Below are 21,392 nucleotides of genomic sequence, written 5' to 3' on the forward strand. Positions count from 1 at the left end.
CCTAACAGGTCTGCAGCGTAATAATCTAAACACCACTTCACTGGAAAACAGTGATTTGATCTGAGATTAGAACTGTTACATGTAAAGGGATTTTGTACATCCAGCTGCATTTTGTAGGTGAGAGGCACAATTACTGTAATTTATTGAGGATTCATGTTTTATATGCTGTTCACCCATGCTTGTAAACAAACCTGCATATACCTGAATCGGGTACAAGTAGTACAGGGGGCCTGGCAAAATCTATGAGACTACCCTTTATAGGGAAGTGTCCTCCCCCAATGCCCCTCCCACTACTCTCTCACACACCCTCTCCCTCGCACGCACCCTCTCCCTCGCGCTCACACTCTCGCTCATGCACTAATCCAGCATTTCTCATATTCATTCACTTCGAGTTTCAGCACAGTTTCTTTACAATAACTTAAAAACAAAAGAATCATACCTCTTCATTTGGTCTCTTCTGCATACACAAACTCAGCTTCTTTATACATCTAGAACCTTCTTTTCCCTTCTTTCTCACGCACCATTTCTTTCTATTTTATACAACTCTCTCCCCTATAGATTCACCACACCACATAAATCCACTATACAAACACACTACACACCACACAATTCCACCACTAATAATTCCAATTAAAACCACATAATACCACTACAAAAACATACATCCGCTCCACTACAAACAAAAAACATAAATAAGAAACATTATCATTTACAACCCCAATAGATCTAACTTTCACAAATGCGAGACCGATTGCATTGCAAATGCTTGTGATATTTAGTGAAGTGTCATTCCCAAATAAAAGTATTGAGATAACGTCCTTATCACGAACCTAACCCTACGGGTTTAATAAAAGGATTTTATTACTTCGCAAGACTGTTTATGTTGCAAGTGTTGAGAATGTGGCCTAATGGCTAGAAATGTTGGCATTGTAAAATGGGGAACCGCGTTCGAATCTCTTGGTCACCATTTTTTGATCCTGGGCAAATGGCTAAATCTCCCAGTGCCTAAGAAGGAAAAAAAACGAGTACCATACTCTGCTTCTATAGTAAAGCGCTCTCAAGCTTTTGTGCCAGGCTTCGTTCTACAAAAAACAGCAAAAAAAGTCCATTAAAGGAGAACTTGCTCACAAAAGGTTTGATTTAGTGGTTCAGTAATGCACTTTAAAAACAATTTTTAGTGTGCAGAAAGAGAGAAGCAGGAAAGGAGATTCCGCAGTTTGAATAAGAAAGGAGTCAACAAGTTATTTAGGCTAATTACCTATTGCATTATTTTGGGATTATAAGGAAATATGAGAATTCAGGCTCTTCAGTGGCTTCTGTAATCAAAGTTGAAGTAGCACTGGTGGCCACCGAGTGAATGCTGGCAGTATCTGAGAATATTGTGGTACCTGCAATAGTAAATATGAGACAACCTGACCGGACAGGTGCTTCAGTTGGTGGACTGTCAAGTGCATCTGGTGACTAATGTTTTCCTCACTGGTTAGTGACCCAGAAGAGAGCTGTTTGATCAGCCAAAAAGTCACAGCCCCACAAAAAACAATTTCACATCAGGGTAGGCTAATGGCGATAAGCAATTTTTCCTGATAATTTAAAGAATTAATGTATACTGATCATGGGCAATAACCGGGTTCCTTCATAACGTATTTGGTGTGTCTGATTATCTAGTGTGAAAAAGAAAGTGGTGTGGTTGTAGTAGATTCTATTGGTGGAACTTCTATGTAATCATTCCGTTTGGTGACGGAGAGCAGTGTGTAAGTGGATGCTTTATTTAATATTGCAAATAGCCACTATTTTGAGTTTTGTTGAAGTAGCCACAGGTGATTTGTTTTTACAACATATGGGATGCAGTATCTATCCCTTGGTCATTCATGTAATTTACTCTTTCCCACTGAGGTTTTTGCATAGGACACAGAAGATCTGGGATGGTAATAATTCTAGTGACCAGGGATGAGTATGCTATTTCAGTTGCACTTATTGTGCATTACCAATTTCCTATTATGGTTTCACATGACTAGAGCAAGGTTGTAAGTCTACGTGCAAACATCCTACAGCTATAGGTTTGGCTTATGAGAGGATAAGATTTCATGGTAATTGCCTTTCTGTGGAGATGGCGGATGACGAATGATGAGGCAATAAGGGCGAAACTGATACTGGGTTACTTGTGTTCTGGTTCGGGGAGGACCCGGCCTGACAGTTCGGGCTGGACTGTTCCCATTGGAGCAGAGTCAAGATTGATTTGCATACTGCTGGGTCTAAACTGAGATGGCATGCTGTGCAACATAACAATGGATTGGGCTGCAGTCTGAGCAAATACCAGTGACTTAATAATTAAAGCATTCCATCCATACCTTTTTGTTTAGTTCAGTGCTACTCTGATTCAAGTATGTGACTGTGAAAGATCCAATACTAGAAAAGAAAAAAAAATTACTTCTCTGTAACTGTAGAATTCCAGTATTGGTATGTTTCATTGATTCTCATGTGACCCGTCCTCCTACCTAACTCAGGCTTACTTGTCAAGTACCTTTACGTCCACACTTGGGCAAGAAATCTGAGATAGGATGGCCCATTTGGGGCTTTACAGTGTGCTTCCTCCTGATAGTTGAAGTTTGAGTCTTTTGAAATGCTGTGGATAGGCTGCTAAAGTGACCATGATAAAGCTGTCTAGGCTGTTTGTTTATTTTATTAATCTGGTTTTATGTATTCGGTTTTGAAGGTTTTAGGGCACTTTAGTTAAACAAGCATTGGCATAGCCAATAGGTCTCGCCTTTGGGACCTTATAAGTGTTTAGTTATGCAGCACAATATCCTTGGTGCAACAACATCAACTGTTGCATGGCTAAACACTTATAAAGGTCCCAAAGGCGAGACCAATTGGCTATGCCAATGCTGGTTTCCTCTTTCCATGTGTGCTGTACAAAAACACATGCCTATGCTGGTGCTAGGCAGCAATTTGTGCATCAACGCAAGGGCAAAGGACAGGAATGCACTGTATTTCATAAATATGCTACATTCCTGCCCTTCCACATTGGCATAGGGCAGGGCAGCAAGAAGCCTTGCGGCGCTGCCCTAAGCCAATTGCTCATAAATGAGGCCCTTTGTTTTAGCTACACCTTAGACATCACCATGATGACTGACCTTTGGTTTGCTAAACACTGGTTAATAATATTCCCCGCCCCCCCCCCCCCCCCATAAAAATTATTTGCTGTGGGAATTGGGGGCGTTTATGGTTGTCGATGATTAGTACCAGGTTCTAGAAATGTTTGTCAGAAGGGGGTCCTTATGCCTTAAAATGTTTGACAAGGGGTCTTGGCATCAAAAACTTTTGAAGACCTCTGCATTAGAGTCGAATACCGAGCTCCCCATAAACAGGACGTGGTTCTCCAATGACTACTGTTGGTTAAAATCCGTCTGAAGCCAATAGTGCTCTTTTAAAGTCATTTTTGTTTCCAGAGGATATCTAATACAGAACCTTTATGAAACATTAAGGAATTATTTCAGGGGTACTCTGTACTAGTAGCATCTGTCAGCTCTCAAGAGCAATTAAACCCTTCAGAATGTAGGTGAACCCAATAAAAAAAAAATACAACCTAGGCCACGCGATGGCCCCAAAAGGTGGAGAAAAAAAAACAATCTGTTGTACTTCACTGTTTTAACAGGTATGAAGAAATACATTTTACTGTTTATAAAACCACGAGGCGGAGCTTTAAATTTTTTGTTAGACTGGTTGCAATGCTTAAGTCTGAGAACACCCACAACCCTGCACCTTTAGAGTTATCCCGAAGATCTGCCCACATTGCTAAAGGGTGGGACACAAAAAAGCAATTAAGGCTATCCTTGGGGTGGCCGCTGTAAATTAATTCTTGAAAGAGTATTGAGGAACTCTGCTATCATAATGTTTAGCAATCCCCCCAACTCCTACTCCACCAGGGGCATTTCTCACAGAATGAGACTACAGACTACGAACATCACTGATTTTTGCCACAAGAATTAATTGTTTATCCAATCCTAGTGATCACAGGTACAAACACTGAGCACTGTTGGGTAATGTGCTGGTCTTAAAGCCAGTGTTATTTTCGACCTGAAGCTTTTTACTTTCTCCAGAAAAAGGTTTCTGAGTTTTCCCCATATAAGGAAATGTATTAGGCACATGCGCAAGGCATACATAATAAGCAAGACTCCTCTCTCTCTAAAGTTCCACAGGATTCATAAAAAAACTATAGTGGTGCCAAACATGGCAGAGAGTAGCAATGGAGAAAAAAATGAACAGTAAACAAACTGGACCCAAGACTGGTAGAAGACATTCAAGGTACTTTCCTTCAGAGCCTCTAATTCAGCCTAGATAGTATTAATTTGAGTACATGAGTTAAGAGCCACAGAGGTAAGCAGAGTTTATCTGGATCACTGTGGGGGTGCACAGTGGTTATGACAGCACAAAATCAGCCTACTTTACCTTAAGATAGGTGTGAAACTACGTGCCAATAAACGTTGGGAGCTTGCTGTGTGCGGCAGCAGCTATAGAGCGAGGGACTATAGCAGAAAATTAGGTGACATCGGCAAAACTCAACTTTAAGGAGCATGCTAAAATGAAAGCCACAGAGACTTAACAGAATTAGAAAAACATTGAAATGCAACTCTAGTCTGAAACAGCATTTTATAATATGCAAAGTTAATACACCGGCAAGGTCTCTGAAGTCATTTGTTTAAACTCATGAGAGATTTGAAAACCAATGCACTTCAGGGGGCATCTCTCCACAATGTCAGTTCCTGAATTAGGTCATGTGCCTCACGACGACTGAGCTTCCTGATGCCAAGTCATAAGGGTGTAAGACTGAACCTTGAGTCAGTAATTTTCAGAAAGTTAGATCAGGGGTGTAACACCTGCAGCAAACCATATTAAAGATGCAAAGTCCTCTTAATAAGGGTTTCAAAAATTTACACAGGAACATTTTCCAAACTTGAAAAGAAATTTTCAGCTTTAGTGATCAATCATTTATTTTTGCATATGAAGAAACCACATATTGGGAACATGCAAAACAGTTCAATCACAAATGACATAAAACACTGGCTTCCAGCACAAAGAGAAGAACAAGGTTAGAGGCAGCATTTCAAATACCTTTCTGTTGCTGGAAACCCCACCTGCTCCCTCCTGGCCTGAAACGCCCATTTGTATATGGGTAGTATCTGCTAGTCAGCCTGCGTTGCTGCGCCCTGTTCATTCGAATAATATCATCTGTTAAATTGAGAAAAGAAAAAAAAAAGGTGTAAGGAAACCGCAGTAAGCAAAATCTTGCACAATTGTCGGCTATGGTGATGCTCAACCACAGCAATTTTTGTCTTGTTTTAAGAGCTGCTTCTTTCAACAGAAAGAAAAACAAACATTGACAAAGCCTAGAGGTTTGCCTTGGCAAGCTGGAGGAGTGGTACATAAAACAAGCATTGGCAAGCCAATAGGTCTTGCTTTTGGTACCTTATAAGTATTTAGTTATGCAGCACAATATCCTTGGTGCAACAACATTAACTGTTGCATGGCTAAACACTTACAAGGTCCCAAAGGGGAGACCTATTGGCTACGCCAATGCTTGTCTCCACTTCCCATGGAATAGGGTGTCCAAATCTATATTAATTTGCCCCCTTCTTTGGACAGGTGGTAAATGGGCGTGGGGGCTTCCTTAAGGTCATGTGCCAAGGTGTGGAGAGGAAGGAGAGAGCTTCAGATGTCATTTGCAGCTCCCCCATTGTGCAGGACCAGGGTGGGCAGAGGCTGGGTGCAGCAACTGTCCGATGCATGCCACACAGTTCTGGGACCAGGGTGTCTATTTACAGACTATATAATTCAAGGCCCATGGACACCATGCACGTTGGAAAGGCATCCCCACCTCCCCAAAGAAAACCACACAAAGACACTGGTAAGACCAGCAGGCGATTGTATTCCCACCTGCCCCCGGACTGTGCCCAGTGCCAGGACCCCAGTTTTTAAAAACTTTTCTTTAGTGGTTTGCAAGCATTTAACACTGCTGGGCAAGCTACTTAAATCGTTTTGAAGCTTATGACCTACATGGAATGTTGACAAACATTTACTTCTGTGCTTGGAGGGGTGGTAGTGGGGGCTGGCAAGGAGTGTTGTGGGAGAGGTGAAGGGCTGGATGGGATGGTATGGCATGGGGCGAGTAACTCCCAAGTTCCCTTGAGGTATGTTGTGTAAAGAAATAAAAGTCCCTAAAAAACCAGCAAGGTATCCCAATATGTATGTTTGTAATAACTTTTGCTCTGATGTTTGTGCACTGAGGAAAAGTGAACGAAGGAGGGGGGTAATGCTTCCAGCTCCTGCTGCTTGAATGTTAATTACTTGATGCAGCTGCTGGGGGAGGGAATGGGAGGAAGACAGACAATGCATAGGGATCTGCACAGCAATAAACGTGTGCGAGAACAGAGGGGTTGGAGAGGAGTGAGTGTACTGATGCAAAATATACAGAGACAAATCTGGCAGGCATTGGAGCTTGCACCAAACTCTTTTCTCCTGCACGGACGGACACTTGTTAAACTTCTTCATGCGAACAATAAGTGGAGCGCCCCCTAAACAAGGCTCTCAGCATTAAAGCTGTTCACTACACAATTATATCTGGATAAACTGCCTGAGCGTTGCAGGTTATTACTGTACGTCTCAGAATTAAAAAAGAAGAAATAAACACAAAAGATGTGATGCAAAAGGCAGGTGTTCACTAGCATTTCGCTCCCTGTGAATGCCCTTAAAACAGAGCAATGCAGCAAATGAAACATTAGGAAACTAGCAGCTGCTGCTCATCAGACGTGTGCAATTAGTAGAAGGGGTTAACGGCTTACCAAGCGGCTGCCGTGTGTTCTCGTTCATCTGCCTGTCCCGCAGTCGCATCTCAGTATTGTGATAGAGCTCAGCCAGAGCTATTTCTGAGCCGCCTATACAAGGAAGTGCCAGTGGTGAGCTCGCCGACTCCGCCAGCCTCCAGAGAGCTGGAGAGGCCTTGAAGTTTTGACGGAGCCTGCTTCAAGATTGCCGCACAGGTGAAGGTGAAGAAATTAAGGCAGAAACGGCATTTCTAGGCACAGCCGCTGCTATCTTTCCACATTATCTCTTTTCTGGACTTTTTCGTCATGTGCTCTTAAAGAGGAGCGCATCATGGCGGATATGTGTATGAATGCCAATAATTAGTATTAAAAGAAAGACTTGCATCTGTTGGAGAAGCCGCAACGTGCAGGAATTGTTGGGGGACAGCATGGGGAGAGAAGGTAATTTTTGCTATACATGTAGCGCGGCGGGCACAGTGCTGATAAAAAAAAAACAGCCGCACACCAGCAAATAGAAGTGCTCTTTGTAAATAATAAATTACAATACCTGAATGAAAATTGGGGGCTGCTGGAGCATCAGTGATGTACCAGTACCTCACACAGAATGGTGCAAAACTAGAGTTGGGCGAGCCACGGACAAAACAAGCAGCAGGGTCAGGGGTGGCGACAAGCACAAGTGGTGCGCGTGCACCGAAAGTTAAAAAAACATGCGCTAAAACACAAGCGCCACCCCGCAGCTGCGATAGTTAACTGTAAACTGAGAGGGGGAGCAGGAGGTGAGCCTGCGAGTGGTGCGCGCGGCGAAAGTGATCGTGCTGTAAGGGTTCCGCGAGCGATACGCTTAAATGAGCCATGACGGAAAGTCAGATGGCGCCTGTGCGCATAACCGCGAGCTTTAGGCCACAAGCAAAAGCGTGTGGTCGGATTTTCAAAGCCCACTTACTAAATGTCTCGCCAGACCAGCGCATGCGCTGGCTCAAGCGAGACCTAAAAAAAGGAGGAAGAAAAAAAAAACATGGGTCAGGTTGGAAAGTAAAGTCAGCCCTGTCAAAAATGTGTAAACTAGAAAAAAAGAAAACACTGCAGGAAACAGAAACTTGAAAGGGGTAAGTTATTGTTCATGGTTGCCCTTAGTAGTCCATCCAGCATCGAAAACAGCCTCACACCCACAGCCCACTGGGAAAATGGCCAACATGCAGGGTGGCCAGTCCAGCACAGCCTAGCACTTTGTAAGCTGTTATACACGTGATGAGGAAAAACGTTGTCACTCACGAGGCAAGACAGGTTCCTAATGGTTCAGCAGATCAGAATGTAGAAATCAGTAATGTTGTCATTTAAGCTGTATCAAGACCAAACTGTTCTTGATTGTGGAATAAACCACCTGAAAGTCTTCCTCTGCTCACGTGATAGGGTACAGAAACATATACGGAGGTGGCATACCAACCTTCTTTGAAATTTTGGCTATATCCAGCAGTGAAAGATAAACCAATGTTGTACATCAATTTGTTGGGGCAAATGATTTTAGGAATTACTTCTGTTTTAGCCGAGCAACAGCTCAAACTGGCAGCTGAAATTTTTAGGCATATTCGTGGCTAGCACTTTGTCCACTTTAGACTAATATGAAAAATTTAGACAATAAATAAAATGGCTATATTTTAAATTGCAGTGTTATCAAAGTTTGAGTTTTTCGCCATTTGGTAGAAGAGAGGTTGTGTCGGGATTAAAAATTCAGAATAGTAGAGCTGCCTTCCCACTTGTCTGGTATGGGACATCCTCTTGTGTTACTTTATCTCACTATGGTTCAGTTGCAAGAACTACCAAAACAATAAATATTTTAAAATAACTTAAGTTAAAGATCTGTAGAAAACCCTGTCTGGTAACATTTCAAACTAGAGTTCTAGTATTAATAAAGAATTTAGAGACTTTATGTCCATTAATTTTAAAGCGGAGACTCTTTGTACTTTTAGGAAAAATATGTTTTATAGTGGTTATGCTGCCAAATGTAAGAATTAAGGAAACCTGGGTTGTAATCCTAACTGGACCAAAGTATGTAAAACAGGACAAATTATTTCAGCTGTTGTACAGACCTCACAGTTAGGTGTTTTAAGGAACAGGAGAAATCAGCATTTGAAGTAACACATAGATACACTATTTTCAAAAGCGTGCAGCATTCTGTGTGGCCAATATTTCTAAACTGGTCACCCATCTTAGAATGGTACTGTCTATAGTGTATTGTTGTTATAATGTTCCAAGATATCTACCAAGTTTAGCAGCAGAAGTAGGCCATCTTAATCACAACAACATGGATATACACTTTACCATCCAAGTTGGCCACTCGTGTGATGTTTACAGAGGGGTCATCTTGGAATGGTATTGTGCATCAATAGTTTCTCACCCCAAGATGACTAATATGTTGCTTCTGAGTATGGCGGCTTTGGTGGTACTTTCAAGCATATGCCTGCCAAGCTTAGGTGGTGGCATGTTTTCTATTTTCTACTTTTACTCTTAATTAATCTTCCATATGCTTATTGAGTTTGTCTGTTTTATACCCAATGGGCAAGTGGGTGAATGCAAGAATGAGGCAATGAGTGGAGGAATAGATGTATGACTGAAATTATGAATTACAGAGTGCACATATGTAAACTGTTTGAATGCCTAAACTCCTCAGAGACTGGAAAGGCAATTTCAGTAATGAGCCAGGCATTTGTCAATGGTTGTTTTTACATTTTCAGAGAGAAAAAAAAAAAACAACAAACTATACATCCATAGGCATATACCATTATTTTACCACTGGAGTTGTATGGTATCACAAAAACAGTTCTGCATATTGAACTGCAGTTACACCACACAGTAGAGCCATAACAAGGATATTTTCTCCAAGAATTTCCAATTCCAATGCAGCTAGTGGATTACTACATAGTAAAATGGTACAAATTCTGAAACACCTAATAGTGAAAACAGTTTAATTTAATGTTATCCCTGGTTTGGGAGAAAAATACTCTGGGGGAGTGTCTGAAAGACTATTTGCTTTGCTATTTCTTTTATTAAATCTATGTGTTTTCATGAAAAACAACAGCATTAAACATCAAAGCGGTAACAGATCATAAACCAATGGAACACATGCAATATCCGGAACCAGTCTTGGTAGTTCATTATTAGTGACCCTTGCTATTTTTATTTAGCCATCATCTTTTAATATTAAACACCAAATAATAAATTCCAGTCATTACTGATTCCTAACGTAGGTCAATGCAATTCTTAAGTGCAAGATACTTAGTAGTCAACTTTTTTTTTTTTTTTTTTAACGCACGTTATTGTTTTATTCTTAACAAGATCAACAGAGTGCATTCATAAATGTGATTAATATATGCATACATGATTTCAGATTTATTTCAGTAATACACTGTAGCCACTCTGGCTTTCTACTGTATTGATACTGTCATTTCTCAAAAGCACTCTTAACTTTACTAAACCTGGGGTCTGTGCAAGACGTTTTCAACACAGTACAGTGTCTTTAATCTATATCTTTTGACCTGTACTAGCTACGGGCATTTTTATATTGGTTTAAAAAATAGCCAATCTAATGATAAAGTCTGATTTTTATTAAATATAAGGGAAAAGTTACTTTTAGAAAGTTACTTTCACCCTGTCTGAAGCTGCTAGAAGCTAATTAACATTAACTCTCCAGCAACTGCCCAGTCTGTGCTAGGGCCGAATTAGGTATGAAAGAGGTGTAAAATCTGCTTCCAGAGCAGTGACAATGGCTTATCTGGGAGTGGGGAGGTGTTTTCTTACCCTGGCAGCAGAGTACGCTGTGGTGAGCCCAGGAACTTCATTAACTTCAAACTGACCAGTCTTGTCAGAAGCAAATGTTAGGTGACACTTGGAAAGGCACCAGCTTTTACTGTCCTAGTCAGGCTGGCATCAAACCCAGTGGGAGCGAAGTTATACCTCAGATCTTGTTTTGAGGTGAATGCAGAGAGGGGATGACTAATCACCCTGGCCACACGACTGGGTCAGTACACAAGCTCAGCAGAAGGGGAGAAGGGTTTCCTTAACTTGGATTTTGAGAGTGAGAAACACTGGGGAATATTTGCAGTAGGGCACACCGAAACTGCTGAAAAATGGTTGGAGCTGCCACTGATAACTTTTACCCCATTGGTTAGCGAGTGTCCAAGAAAAACTCCCACCCGCTAGCTGGTGCCAGGCACAAGTGTGGCACCACAATACACTTCCTAAATCTGCAGAAGAGGATTGGATCCGCTATCTGTGACCTGAGGGGTGCCCTGAGGGACTGGACCTGCTTCCTTTTGTACTCCAAACTGGCCAACAAGTGTCACCCGAGTAACCACTTCATCCAGCATCCTTACCCAATGGACCTTGGAGAAAAACAGACTTATAATTTGCAGGACCATATGTTACTTTCTCCAAATATGAAATGTTGAGTAGTGATGGATTACAGTAGCAAATGATTTATTACTTATTGACTACGGCCATGGTGATAGCGACAGATTTTAACTGACAATTGTGAAGGAAAGGACACTTAAGCAGGCCTCGACAAATCATTAACATGTTACTAGACCTGTAGGTCTAGTGACTTAAATAATCTACTTGACCCAATTATAAAGCTTTTGACCCCTAAACTGGTTTCAATTTATGTGATCCTGGACAAATATTGAATTCACAGAGTCATTTTCTTCTTTATCACATGACAGCAGCTTCAAATACCGGAGTTCAACATGTGTGCTGTCCCAAAAAATAATTTTGCTTGATTTAATATAGACTTAGTTTAGACTAAGCTCCATATAGAATACTAATCTAGCAAAATAAAGGATATGACCACTGACATGCCTAAGTTCATGAACCGCATTGTCATCAGGGCAGGGGCAAAAATGTTTCTCAAATCAGGTTTAAAAACTATCACTTTTAATAAATACATAATTTAGGCATTAAGTGGTAACACTCATTTGCAATCTGCAGATTTTCCATTAAAATAGACACATTTCCCACCGACATGTGGCTTTACTCATAAAACTATATAGTGTGTTAATCTTTGTTTGCATCACGCTTCTGAACTATACAAAAAAAGGTTCTTTTGTCATTCCTGAAATACTGTGAAGTACTTGTACTATTCATTTACAAGCCGTTTGTATGTTGTGAGTTAGAAATAAAAACCCGAGATCTTAACAGCTTTTTGTTTCATAGTGAATGTCAGACAGCTCACTTGACAAAAACCTCTAACTATAATAAGTGAAAGAAAAGTAGACACCAGTTTCCAGGATAGGAAACAATTAGTGAAAAGACAAACTGACATTTGACCTCTGTCCTTCAACAGACAGCAAATGTGTCAAGATAATATAATATAAAGGAGTCTTTATTGTTCATTCACTTTCTGAATGAACAGAACACCTGTTCCTTCCAGCTTACGTTCACTCGCAGAACAGGTGAGGGGGTGCTAAAAAAGCTCGAGCTTGGCCAGTGGGCAAGGAGCTTATCCAACAGTTTTTGTTGGATAAAATACAAATTTTTTTGCGTTCTAATGCAGTGGCGTAACAAAACAGGAGCCCCCACGCTCCGAACCCAGTCAGGAGGAGGCCTGCCCACCGCTGCACAGCAGGGGCTATTGTTATGCCCAGTGGCAGCTGTCACAAAACTTAAGTAGGTGTTTGTGTGGGAGGGGGGGGGGTATTAGGGAAATAAAAAGCAAAAACAAACTTTACCTGTCCTGCTGCCACTGCTGGCCTCCTTAGTGCTTCTCTTCTCTCCTGCTACTGATGGATTCACAGCAGTCCCTGGGACACCAGCACAGGTTCGCCACCCAATCCCGGCGCTGCTCTCAATAGTGATCAAATGGTAGCAGCGCCAGGATTGGTCTGGGCGGCCTGGTTTGGGGCTGAGACAGTGCCTGAGAGCATGTGCTGTTTCTCCAACCCAGAAGTGCGACACAGCTGGGTTGGAGAAACCTAAGTGTGCATGTGGGTTTGGCAGTCCTAAGACGGCTGGCCAAACAAACATGTGCACATTACAGTGGACCTACCACTCCTCCCTGCTAAGATCCAGATCTGCCCAAGACTCCCTGGCTCACTCAGTCAGTGGAAAAAAATATATATTGTTTTATTATCATTTTATTTTTTCACTGACTGACTCAGTAGGGTGACGCTCCTCCACCACTATGAAGGAGCAACCCTTGGTTTTACCACGGTTCTAACTATGTTAAACACCTAGATGCGCAATCACTGACCCCTACTTCAAATGGCTGGCTAGAGGGTTAGCAGATTTCTAAAGGTGGGTGAAGTGCTGCAGCATGTTAAGGATAACATTTTTGACAAACAGAAGCAGAGAAAAGAGTGCCATTATCGTACTAGGAGACCCAATGAATGCAAGTCTGTTGTTGGTGGCTTGGTAATTGTGGCAAAACCTTTGAAGATTAATGAAAGCAAGTCAAAATTGACTGGACCAGTACAAATGATCAGGGTTCCCAAGTATGACATCTTGTTGAAGGGTAAGAGATGGTGGAAAATGCAGTGAGATCATGTTAGCAGGGAAAGTTATTCATTGGAAGGTGAATCTACTATCAATATGCAAAGTACTCTGCTATTGAATGAGGAGGGTTATGCAAACATATTTATTGTTTCTTTAAAACACAAAGTAAACATTCAAGATAGAGAGCTGCACAAGTAAAGGAAGAATAAATTATACTAGGGAAACAGAATAAAACACAACTAAAATGAACCATGCATTATAGCCATATGGTTGGAGAGATAGGTTGAGGAGATCTATTCCAGAAGCAAGAACCGATGGAACTTTAAGTCTCTGTGTTCATTCTCGATCAGTTGAAATTTGGTAGGAGTACAGATACATAGGGACTGGGGGAAAAGCTCCAATTCATAAAAGCATAATACCGTAAGATTGACTGCTGAGATAATATAACAGACGGCGATACCACTGGTGAGACTGACATGTGTAGGGGGCGTGAGTGGGAGCATTAAGATAAAAGTGGTGATTAATTCTAAAGAGCTAGCATGCCCAAAGTTCCAACTAGTTATAAAAAAAACATTTACTGTACTCCAATATATTTTTGGGGAGTTTCTCCTCTTCAGAAAATGTAGAAAGGCTGTTGCATATACTTGATTTACATCTTTGGTATAATCGTTAATTTGCTTTACATTTTACTACTAAACTGTTAGTGGTCATTGTTGACGCTGTTCCATTACCTCCGATGGTATGTTTACGATTAAATACTGTTCTTATTGTGGAGGTGGAACTTCAGCTAGTTATTCATCAGTAGTGTCTGTAGTATATCCTTCTTGTTGTTTATATATGATTTCTTCTGTCCCTTTAAACACATGCATTCCCCAGAGAATCTCTATTGCATTCCATATTCCTGTGCGTTCTGTCCCTCCACGACAGTTGCTGTTGGTGTCTCTCTCTGGTAGCACCTCTGCCGTGGGCTCCCTTGCTGTATGACTTAGGAATAAATCTTCTGCTTGGAACATACCTACGGAGTCTACATTTGTTTTCCTTCGTTACCCCACACTACAATTTGGTACCAGGAGAGAGGGGTATCTGTTTCTGCAATTTCCTTTAATTGTTTCCCGGCTTCGCCTAAGTCAAGGACTATTTTACTGGATCTTACTGGAGCCCACCGGCTGTCGCAATTTTTCAAAGGATCCTACAGTTTATCCGGAAGGTGCGCATTCTTTTGTTTTCAATTTATAAAAGAAATTGACTTTGTTCGCCTGCCCTCACCGTTTCCTGCTTCACGCGACCTCTTCAAACCTAAACATTCGTTTTGCTGTCGTCGCACCATCTTCAGCAGCGAACGCTCGTAAGTTCCAGTTTCCCTCTGTTCCACTTCAGAAGAAACAGAGGAAGTCTGGCAGAGCCCATGACATCACACACGCGCAGCGCATAGCATTGTGGGAGCGCGCTGACGTCATACGCACAGCGGCCATTTTGGGTAAGTCGTGAAGGCATTTATTCGTAATACGACTTTACCCCAATGTTTCATAACACTTCTCAACAGTTCTCCAGCCGTGCGACGCAGTGGTGATTCGCACACCAATAACAACGGTTACTCACATCTACAACGCGTGTGGCCACCTTCAAGACAAATTTGTACTGTTTAAACGCTGCATTTTTCCTGCATCCTTCCCATTTGGAAACAAGTGAGTGACTTTAGATTGCTACAATACTAGTAACAACCTTTGCGCATAGGTCTCATTATTTTTCATTGTTACTCCTCGCTACTATGGCTTCTGCCCAAGGTGTAATCCAGCCTGCCCCTTTCTTACAAAAACCAGGTAAACCAGACCTAAAGTGGGCAGAATGGCTGAAAGACTTTGAGAATTACCTAACGGCCATCGATGCAGACGGCTATTCACCCACAAGGAAATTAGCCCTGTTAATTAATCATTTAGGAACTGCTGGTCACAGGGTTTTTGACAATCTTCCGCACTGTCCTGCACCAGTGTCTGTAGATGCCACATGGAACAGTTTCGTTGAAGCAAGGTTACGCATGGGGAAACAATACTCTGACTCAACAAGTGTTCTCTTAGAGAGATTTAATTTTGCAATGTGCAAACAGTCATCAGAAGAATCTGTAGAGGATTATATAGCGAGCTTAAGAGTTCTAGCAGAAAAATGTGATTTTGGTTCTAATGTTGACACTTATATAAGGGATCAGTTTGTGTTCTATTATCACTCTAAAAAAATACAAGAACCTCTCCTTACCTCCTGCAACCCAACTTTGGCTGAAACAATCGATATCGCTAAAAGTATAGAGAGGTCGATTGTCACATCCAAAGTCTTATCCTGTAATCAACCTCTTACCTCTTCCACTCAAAATAACACACAGACTGTTACCCTCGATACCCCTCAAACTATGAATTTTGTTTCTGAATGAAATACTGTTTGCACTATTAATTCAAAACAAAATCCAGATAGGAAATTTACTAGAAGTCAACCTACGAGGACTAAATTAATTTGCTTCCGATGTGGATCAAGAAACCATATAGGAAACAATCCTGCTTGCCCTGCATAAGGGAAAAAATGTGTAAGGTGTCAGAAATGTGGACATTTTCAAAGCGTATGCAACAAAAGAATGAACTCTGCTCCCAATAGTAACTCCAACAGAGTCAGAATTGCAAATGTTTCTGTAGAGACACCTGAAGTTCAAGCGTGCGCTTCCCAATTTGCCAACATTGTAGTTGCTATTGATGTCCCCGATTGCCCTAACAAGCCCATTAAAGGGCCGTTCACTAATATATCTATTGATAACAAGGATATTCCTGCCATGGCAGATTCAGGTGCCCAGTTACCATCCTTGCTGATACTACATTTTATGAGTTATGGCCCAACAGTGCACCATTGATTGCTCCTGACATTAATCCAAAGCTTTTGGAGAGCAAGATATTGGTTTAGTAGGATATTTTTACGACATTCTTACGTGCCTGGGCAGATCGATCAAAACAAAAATATATGTTGCAATTAAAGGTAAGAATATCGTAGGATGGAAGGATCTTGCCCTTTTAGGTATCATTTTGCGCCCTGGACAAGATCCTCCCATTGTTCTTGGTGAATTACCCTCAAGTATATTCTCAATTAGTAATCAAGATTCTGTTGTGGCTAAGTTTGCTCTATCTTTTCCAGATGTATTTAAGAATTCAGTTGGCACAGTCAATGGTTTTGAACATACAATTATATTAAAGAAAAATGCTATTCCCATAATGTTAGGCCCATTCCCATCAGTGTCAGAGATGATTTAAAAACTCTTTTAAGCAACCTACAATCTGAAGGTATCATTGCCCCTGTGGATGCCTCCGAGTGGATTTCTCCGGTAGTTTTGCGGGGAAAAAAGACCGGCGATCTCAGTCTATGTGTTGATCAAAGATCTCTCAATCCAAACATCCTGGTTGATTGTCACCCCTTGCCTCATATACATGAAATGTTAGCCAATATTGGCAAATCTAAAAAGATTTCCACCATTGATTTACATTCAGCCTATAACCAGATACAACTCTCACATAAATCACAACTCCTCACCGCTTTTGTGACGCCCTTTGGTGCCTTTAAATACTTGAGACTACCTTTTGGACTCGCTTCAGCTGCAAGCGTTTTCCAAAAGCTCATGGACAATCTCTTCGGTGGGTTGGCTCAAGTACAGGCATTTCAAGATGACATTCTAATCCACACAGAGACTAAAGAGGAGCACTTACTTATCCTCAACAAAGTATTCTCTATCTTAGAGAATAAGGGCATGACCATAAAAGCTAACAAATGCAAATTACTTGTTCGTGAAGTTGAATATCTTTGACACCCAATATCCAGTGAAGGTATCAAAACAAAATTTTGCAACGCCGCAGCTATACGCGATGCTCCCCCTCCGAATGACAAGGGCGCTTTGCGTTCTTTCCTTGGCCTTTGTGAATACTACGCCAGGTTTGTTCCTGGATATGCTCAGTTAATACAACCGTTAAGATGTCTACTGAAAAAAGGTTGCAAATTTATCTGGTCTGACCCACTTCAAGAGATTTTCGACAAAGTAAAACTTCTAGTCATAAACGCACCAGCATTACACCCTTTTGTTCCAAAACCCAGTCCTTTCATGTCAGTGGATGCTAGCCAAAAAGGTCTAGGTGCAGTATTTGGTCAGTGGGTGGATGGCAAAGAAAGTACCATTGCCTTTGCCTCCCTTGCCTGAACACCCACTGAATGCAATTATAGTACTATTGAACGTGAGGCTCTTGCCATTGTTTGGGAGGTTCAGAAGTTCAAAACTTATATTTGGAGAGTTCCCTGTGAAATCTTCACTGACCACAAACCATTGGTCTCTCTGCTTTCAGGTAACGGGTTAGGCAAATCGTCCGCTAGACTAGTAAGACTGCTCTCAAAATTACAAGAGTACAATCTTATAATTAAATACATTCAAGGAGGGAAAAATGTACGTGCTGACTGTCTTTCTCGCATTCCACTTCCGGATTGTAGTAAAGGCGAAGACAGTTTTCACAAGGATTGTGTTGTTGGTTTAATTGATGCTGTAGCTATGTGCCCTAACAGCATCACTCAAGATGAATGGGCATCAGCCATGGCACTAGATGACACTCTTAGAAATGTAGAAATCTACATCAAAACCAAATACCAAAAGTCTTAGTAGTGAGTTGAAATCTTTTGCACAAATTAGCGAAGAACTGTCATTTGAAAATGGGGTTTGTGTCAGGGATGGGTTGTTTGTTCCTCCAACAACGTTAAGAAATAAAATCATTAACATTGCTCATGAGGGCCACTTAGGTATTTCTGCAACTTGTAAGAATATTAAAAGCATTTATTGGTGGCCAAGTTTAGACAAACAAGTCAGTCTTTTCATAGAGAATTGTCCCACCTGTGTTGTTTCTGATAAACACTGGAAAACAAACAAAAAACCTTTATTTCCTGTGCCATTTCCTGACCTACCTTGGGATAAAATCGCTTTGGACTTTTCAGGTCCATTTATTTTACTACCAGCAGACAAAAGATACTGTATTGTTGCCATTGACTACCATTCTAAATGGATTTACTATTCCTTTGTACAAGCAGCAAATTCTGCTACAGTCATATCTTTTCTACAAAATATATTCAGAATTGAAGGTGCTCCTAATTGTATTGTCACTGACAATGGCCAATCTTTTCTATCTAGTCAAGTTACAAATTTTTTACAAAGTCATGAAGTACAACACTACCAAGTTGCTTTGTACAGTCCTTCTTCAAATGGACTGGTTGAAAGAGCAAACCGATTCATAAAAGAAGGTGTTCAAACTGCTCTCGCATCTAATGTTGATGTAGCTGAATTCTTACAAAGTAAAATTTGGGCATATTTAATTACACCCCATTCCACCACTAATGTTACACCATTTAAGGCCCTCAGAGGCAGAAAAGATAAGTGTAAACTTATGCCTAAATGGTTCAGCAATTTAGCCGCAGGGTCTGATTTGGGAAATAAATAAATAAATAAGACAACAGACTTTCAAACCACCAAACATACTGTTGATAATAAACAGTTACTACAAAAGAAACTTTATGATGGGGGGGATCTAAATTTCACCATATTGATCTTAAAATCGACGATTGGGTGCTCATCAAGAAACCTTATAAAGTGTGTAAAGGTCAATCTAGGTTTACGTTGCCTGTTCGTGTTATTAAAGTCACTAAACCATCTGTTCTATTAGAAAACAGAGGTTGGTGGAGTAAGAACAGTGTGGTCAAAGTTACCAAAGCTCAAGTTCAAATTTTTAACAAACTATATGCCAACAGAGAAGATGGTAATGATTCTGATTTCACGTTTGGTCCTGGTTTTGACTTTGTGAATTTTGAATCTAACAATTTTGACACACCCATTCCTATTTCAACCCCGGGTTCACCAAGAGATGTTTTGGATTCTCAGATTCCTTCTAATGAGGGTATTGCACGAACCCAACGAAATTGTAAATTACCTGTCAAATTGCAAGATTATGTACTTTATTAAATTTGTGTTAATGGGGGGGGGGGGTATGTAGTATATCCATTTTGTTGTTTATATGTGATTTCTTCTGTCCCTTTAAACAAATGCATTCCCCAGAGAATCTCTATTGCATTCCATATTCCTGTGCGTTCTGTCCCTCCACGACAGTTGCTGTTGGTGTCTCTCTCTGCTAGCACCTCTGCCGTGGGCTCCTTTGCTGTATGATTTAGGAATAAATCTTCTGCTTGGATTATACCTACGGAGTCTATATTTGTTTTCCTTCGTCACCCCACACTACAATGTCCTTGTCTGACAGCTGTACCGGACAACTTTGTGAGCTCCTTCCTTTCTTACTCGAAATAAACTTCAAATCAAATAGTACTAATTCTGTGGTACCGTTTTACAACATTCTGGCAATTTAGTGCATGGATGTATATCAGCCTGATGATGCAGCGCAGAGTTTACCTCTGCAAGCCAAGAGGTTTAAAATTAAAGAGCACAGTTACATGAGACTCCTGGGGGAATCCAGTTAACGTTCGTGTAATATAATGAAAGAAATTGTAAAACTACTTTTCTGTGGGTATGAGAGAGAGCGTTGAAGACATTCATAGGGGGAAATGACCACCGGTAAGTTTAAGAACAGATCTGACCACTCCTCCAGGTTAAAATGTAAATACAAGGTCTCCTCTGCACGTGTTGGTCTTGCTGGGTCTAGATCATGTGGGTGAGCACTCTGTCAACAGCACTAGGTTCCCAGTACCTGGAGGGCAGGTCTTGCAAGGGAGAACTTGAATCTAACAGCCCCAAGGTGCAGTACTGTTAGTTCAAAAGCCAATACTAGCCCAAAAGAACCTAGGCAACTGACAGGCTTGATAAACACGTGCTTTTCTGGCTTTTAAACGTCTACCTCCTGCAACCACTGACCCCAATCACTATCAAACAGATGGAACCATAACCGTGAAACTGACAGCCCTGAGGTGACGTGACCCGAACTGACCCGCTTACTAAAGGGATGGTACAGTCCTCCTACTGACAGACCCACTGTAGGAGCGTACCATCGCTAGACAAGGGGGGGGGGGGCGGATGCTTCGCAACATTGGCAACGTCTTCACTATTCAACCCCCCCTCTCCGGGAAATGACATGGTCCTCCCGCGCCAGCAATGGGCAGCATCCCCTTCTCCCCAGTGATGCGCGCCCGATGAGTTACCTAGAGACATGTCGATCTTGTCCAGCACCTCTCCGCCCTCGGTGCCGTTCATCTCGACGTCCCCGGAGCCCAGGCCGCTCATGGCTGCTTGGCCGACAGCCCCCGCCTCGACCTCCCCCTGAGACCCGAAGCTGCCTTTCCACAGAACACCAACCCGGCCTCCCTCTGTTACGCATGCGCCGATTGGGGCCGGAGACGTAGTCACTATGCGCACAGACATCATCGCGTACGGCGTGTCGCCCCTGGAACGGGCACCGTTGATAAGGAGGCTGGCGACAGTGAAAAGGGACTACCTTTAACATGAGCTTGTACGTCATTAGTGTGCAAGAAGTAATCACCAGACCATGTAAACCACTGAGAACCTCCCTGGTTCTCACTTCTTTGGTTTACCCTTCGCACTGATCGGTGCCTTACACCCTGATAACTCTATTTACTACCAGGCACCAGTCCACAGCTGTTACTGGTGCTCAGTTGCTATCATTGCTGCAGTTTATTACTTGTACCATGCTGCCAGTTTTTGGGGGTATTTCAACTTACCATTTCTTTGGTAATGTAAGCTTATGCCTTATGTACAACGCAAGACCTTTATTGTATGATTATCTAAAATCTTTTACAAAAGCAACAAAAGGGCAAGTTAAAAGCATAATCTGATTAAAACGACGTGTAAAAAGCAGAAATGCGTACAGTGACTAAGAACAGTCCGTTTACTGGCAGCATGTGCAAAATTTGCATGGGGGAGAGCAGAGTACAAATATCAGAGGTGCTGGGACATAGTTTATTCAGCTGACTCTTCTCTGGCTATTCGTATGAGCATTTCAGCAGCCGCATAAAACTTCCCAATTAATGCCAGCTCCATCGGGACTATGGTGGTGTAGATATGCCTTAAGG

At 41.7% G+C, this 21,392-nt stretch overlaps 1 protein-coding gene across 2 annotated transcripts in view; it reads right to left on the minus strand.

Moving 5' to 3' along the window:
- Positions 1-20,733, minus strand: part of LOC146786200 (UAP56-interacting factor-like) — a 178,978-nt gene extending 158,245 nt beyond the window's left edge. The window contains exons 1-2 of one of the 2 annotated variants that reach the window (XM_085635775.1): positions 20,505-20,733; positions 5,113-5,229 (exon numbers count right to left, since the gene is read on the minus strand). In XM_085635775.1, the coding sequence (XP_085491901.1) occupies positions 5,113-5,229; positions 20,505-20,727 (340 nt within the window). In that variant the 5' untranslated portion in view covers positions 20,728-20,733. The remainder of the gene's footprint in view (positions 1-5,112; positions 5,230-20,504) is intronic. The other variant, XM_085635774.1, reaches the window with a different exon arrangement.
- Positions 20,734-21,392: the final 659 nt, after the last annotated feature.

The sequence above is a fragment of the Triturus cristatus genome, chromosome 11 (genome assembly GCF_964204655.1).
Source record: "Triturus cristatus chromosome 11, aTriCri1.1, whole genome shotgun sequence".
NCBI classification, from domain to species: Eukaryota; Metazoa; Chordata; class Amphibia; order Caudata; family Salamandridae; genus Triturus; species Triturus cristatus.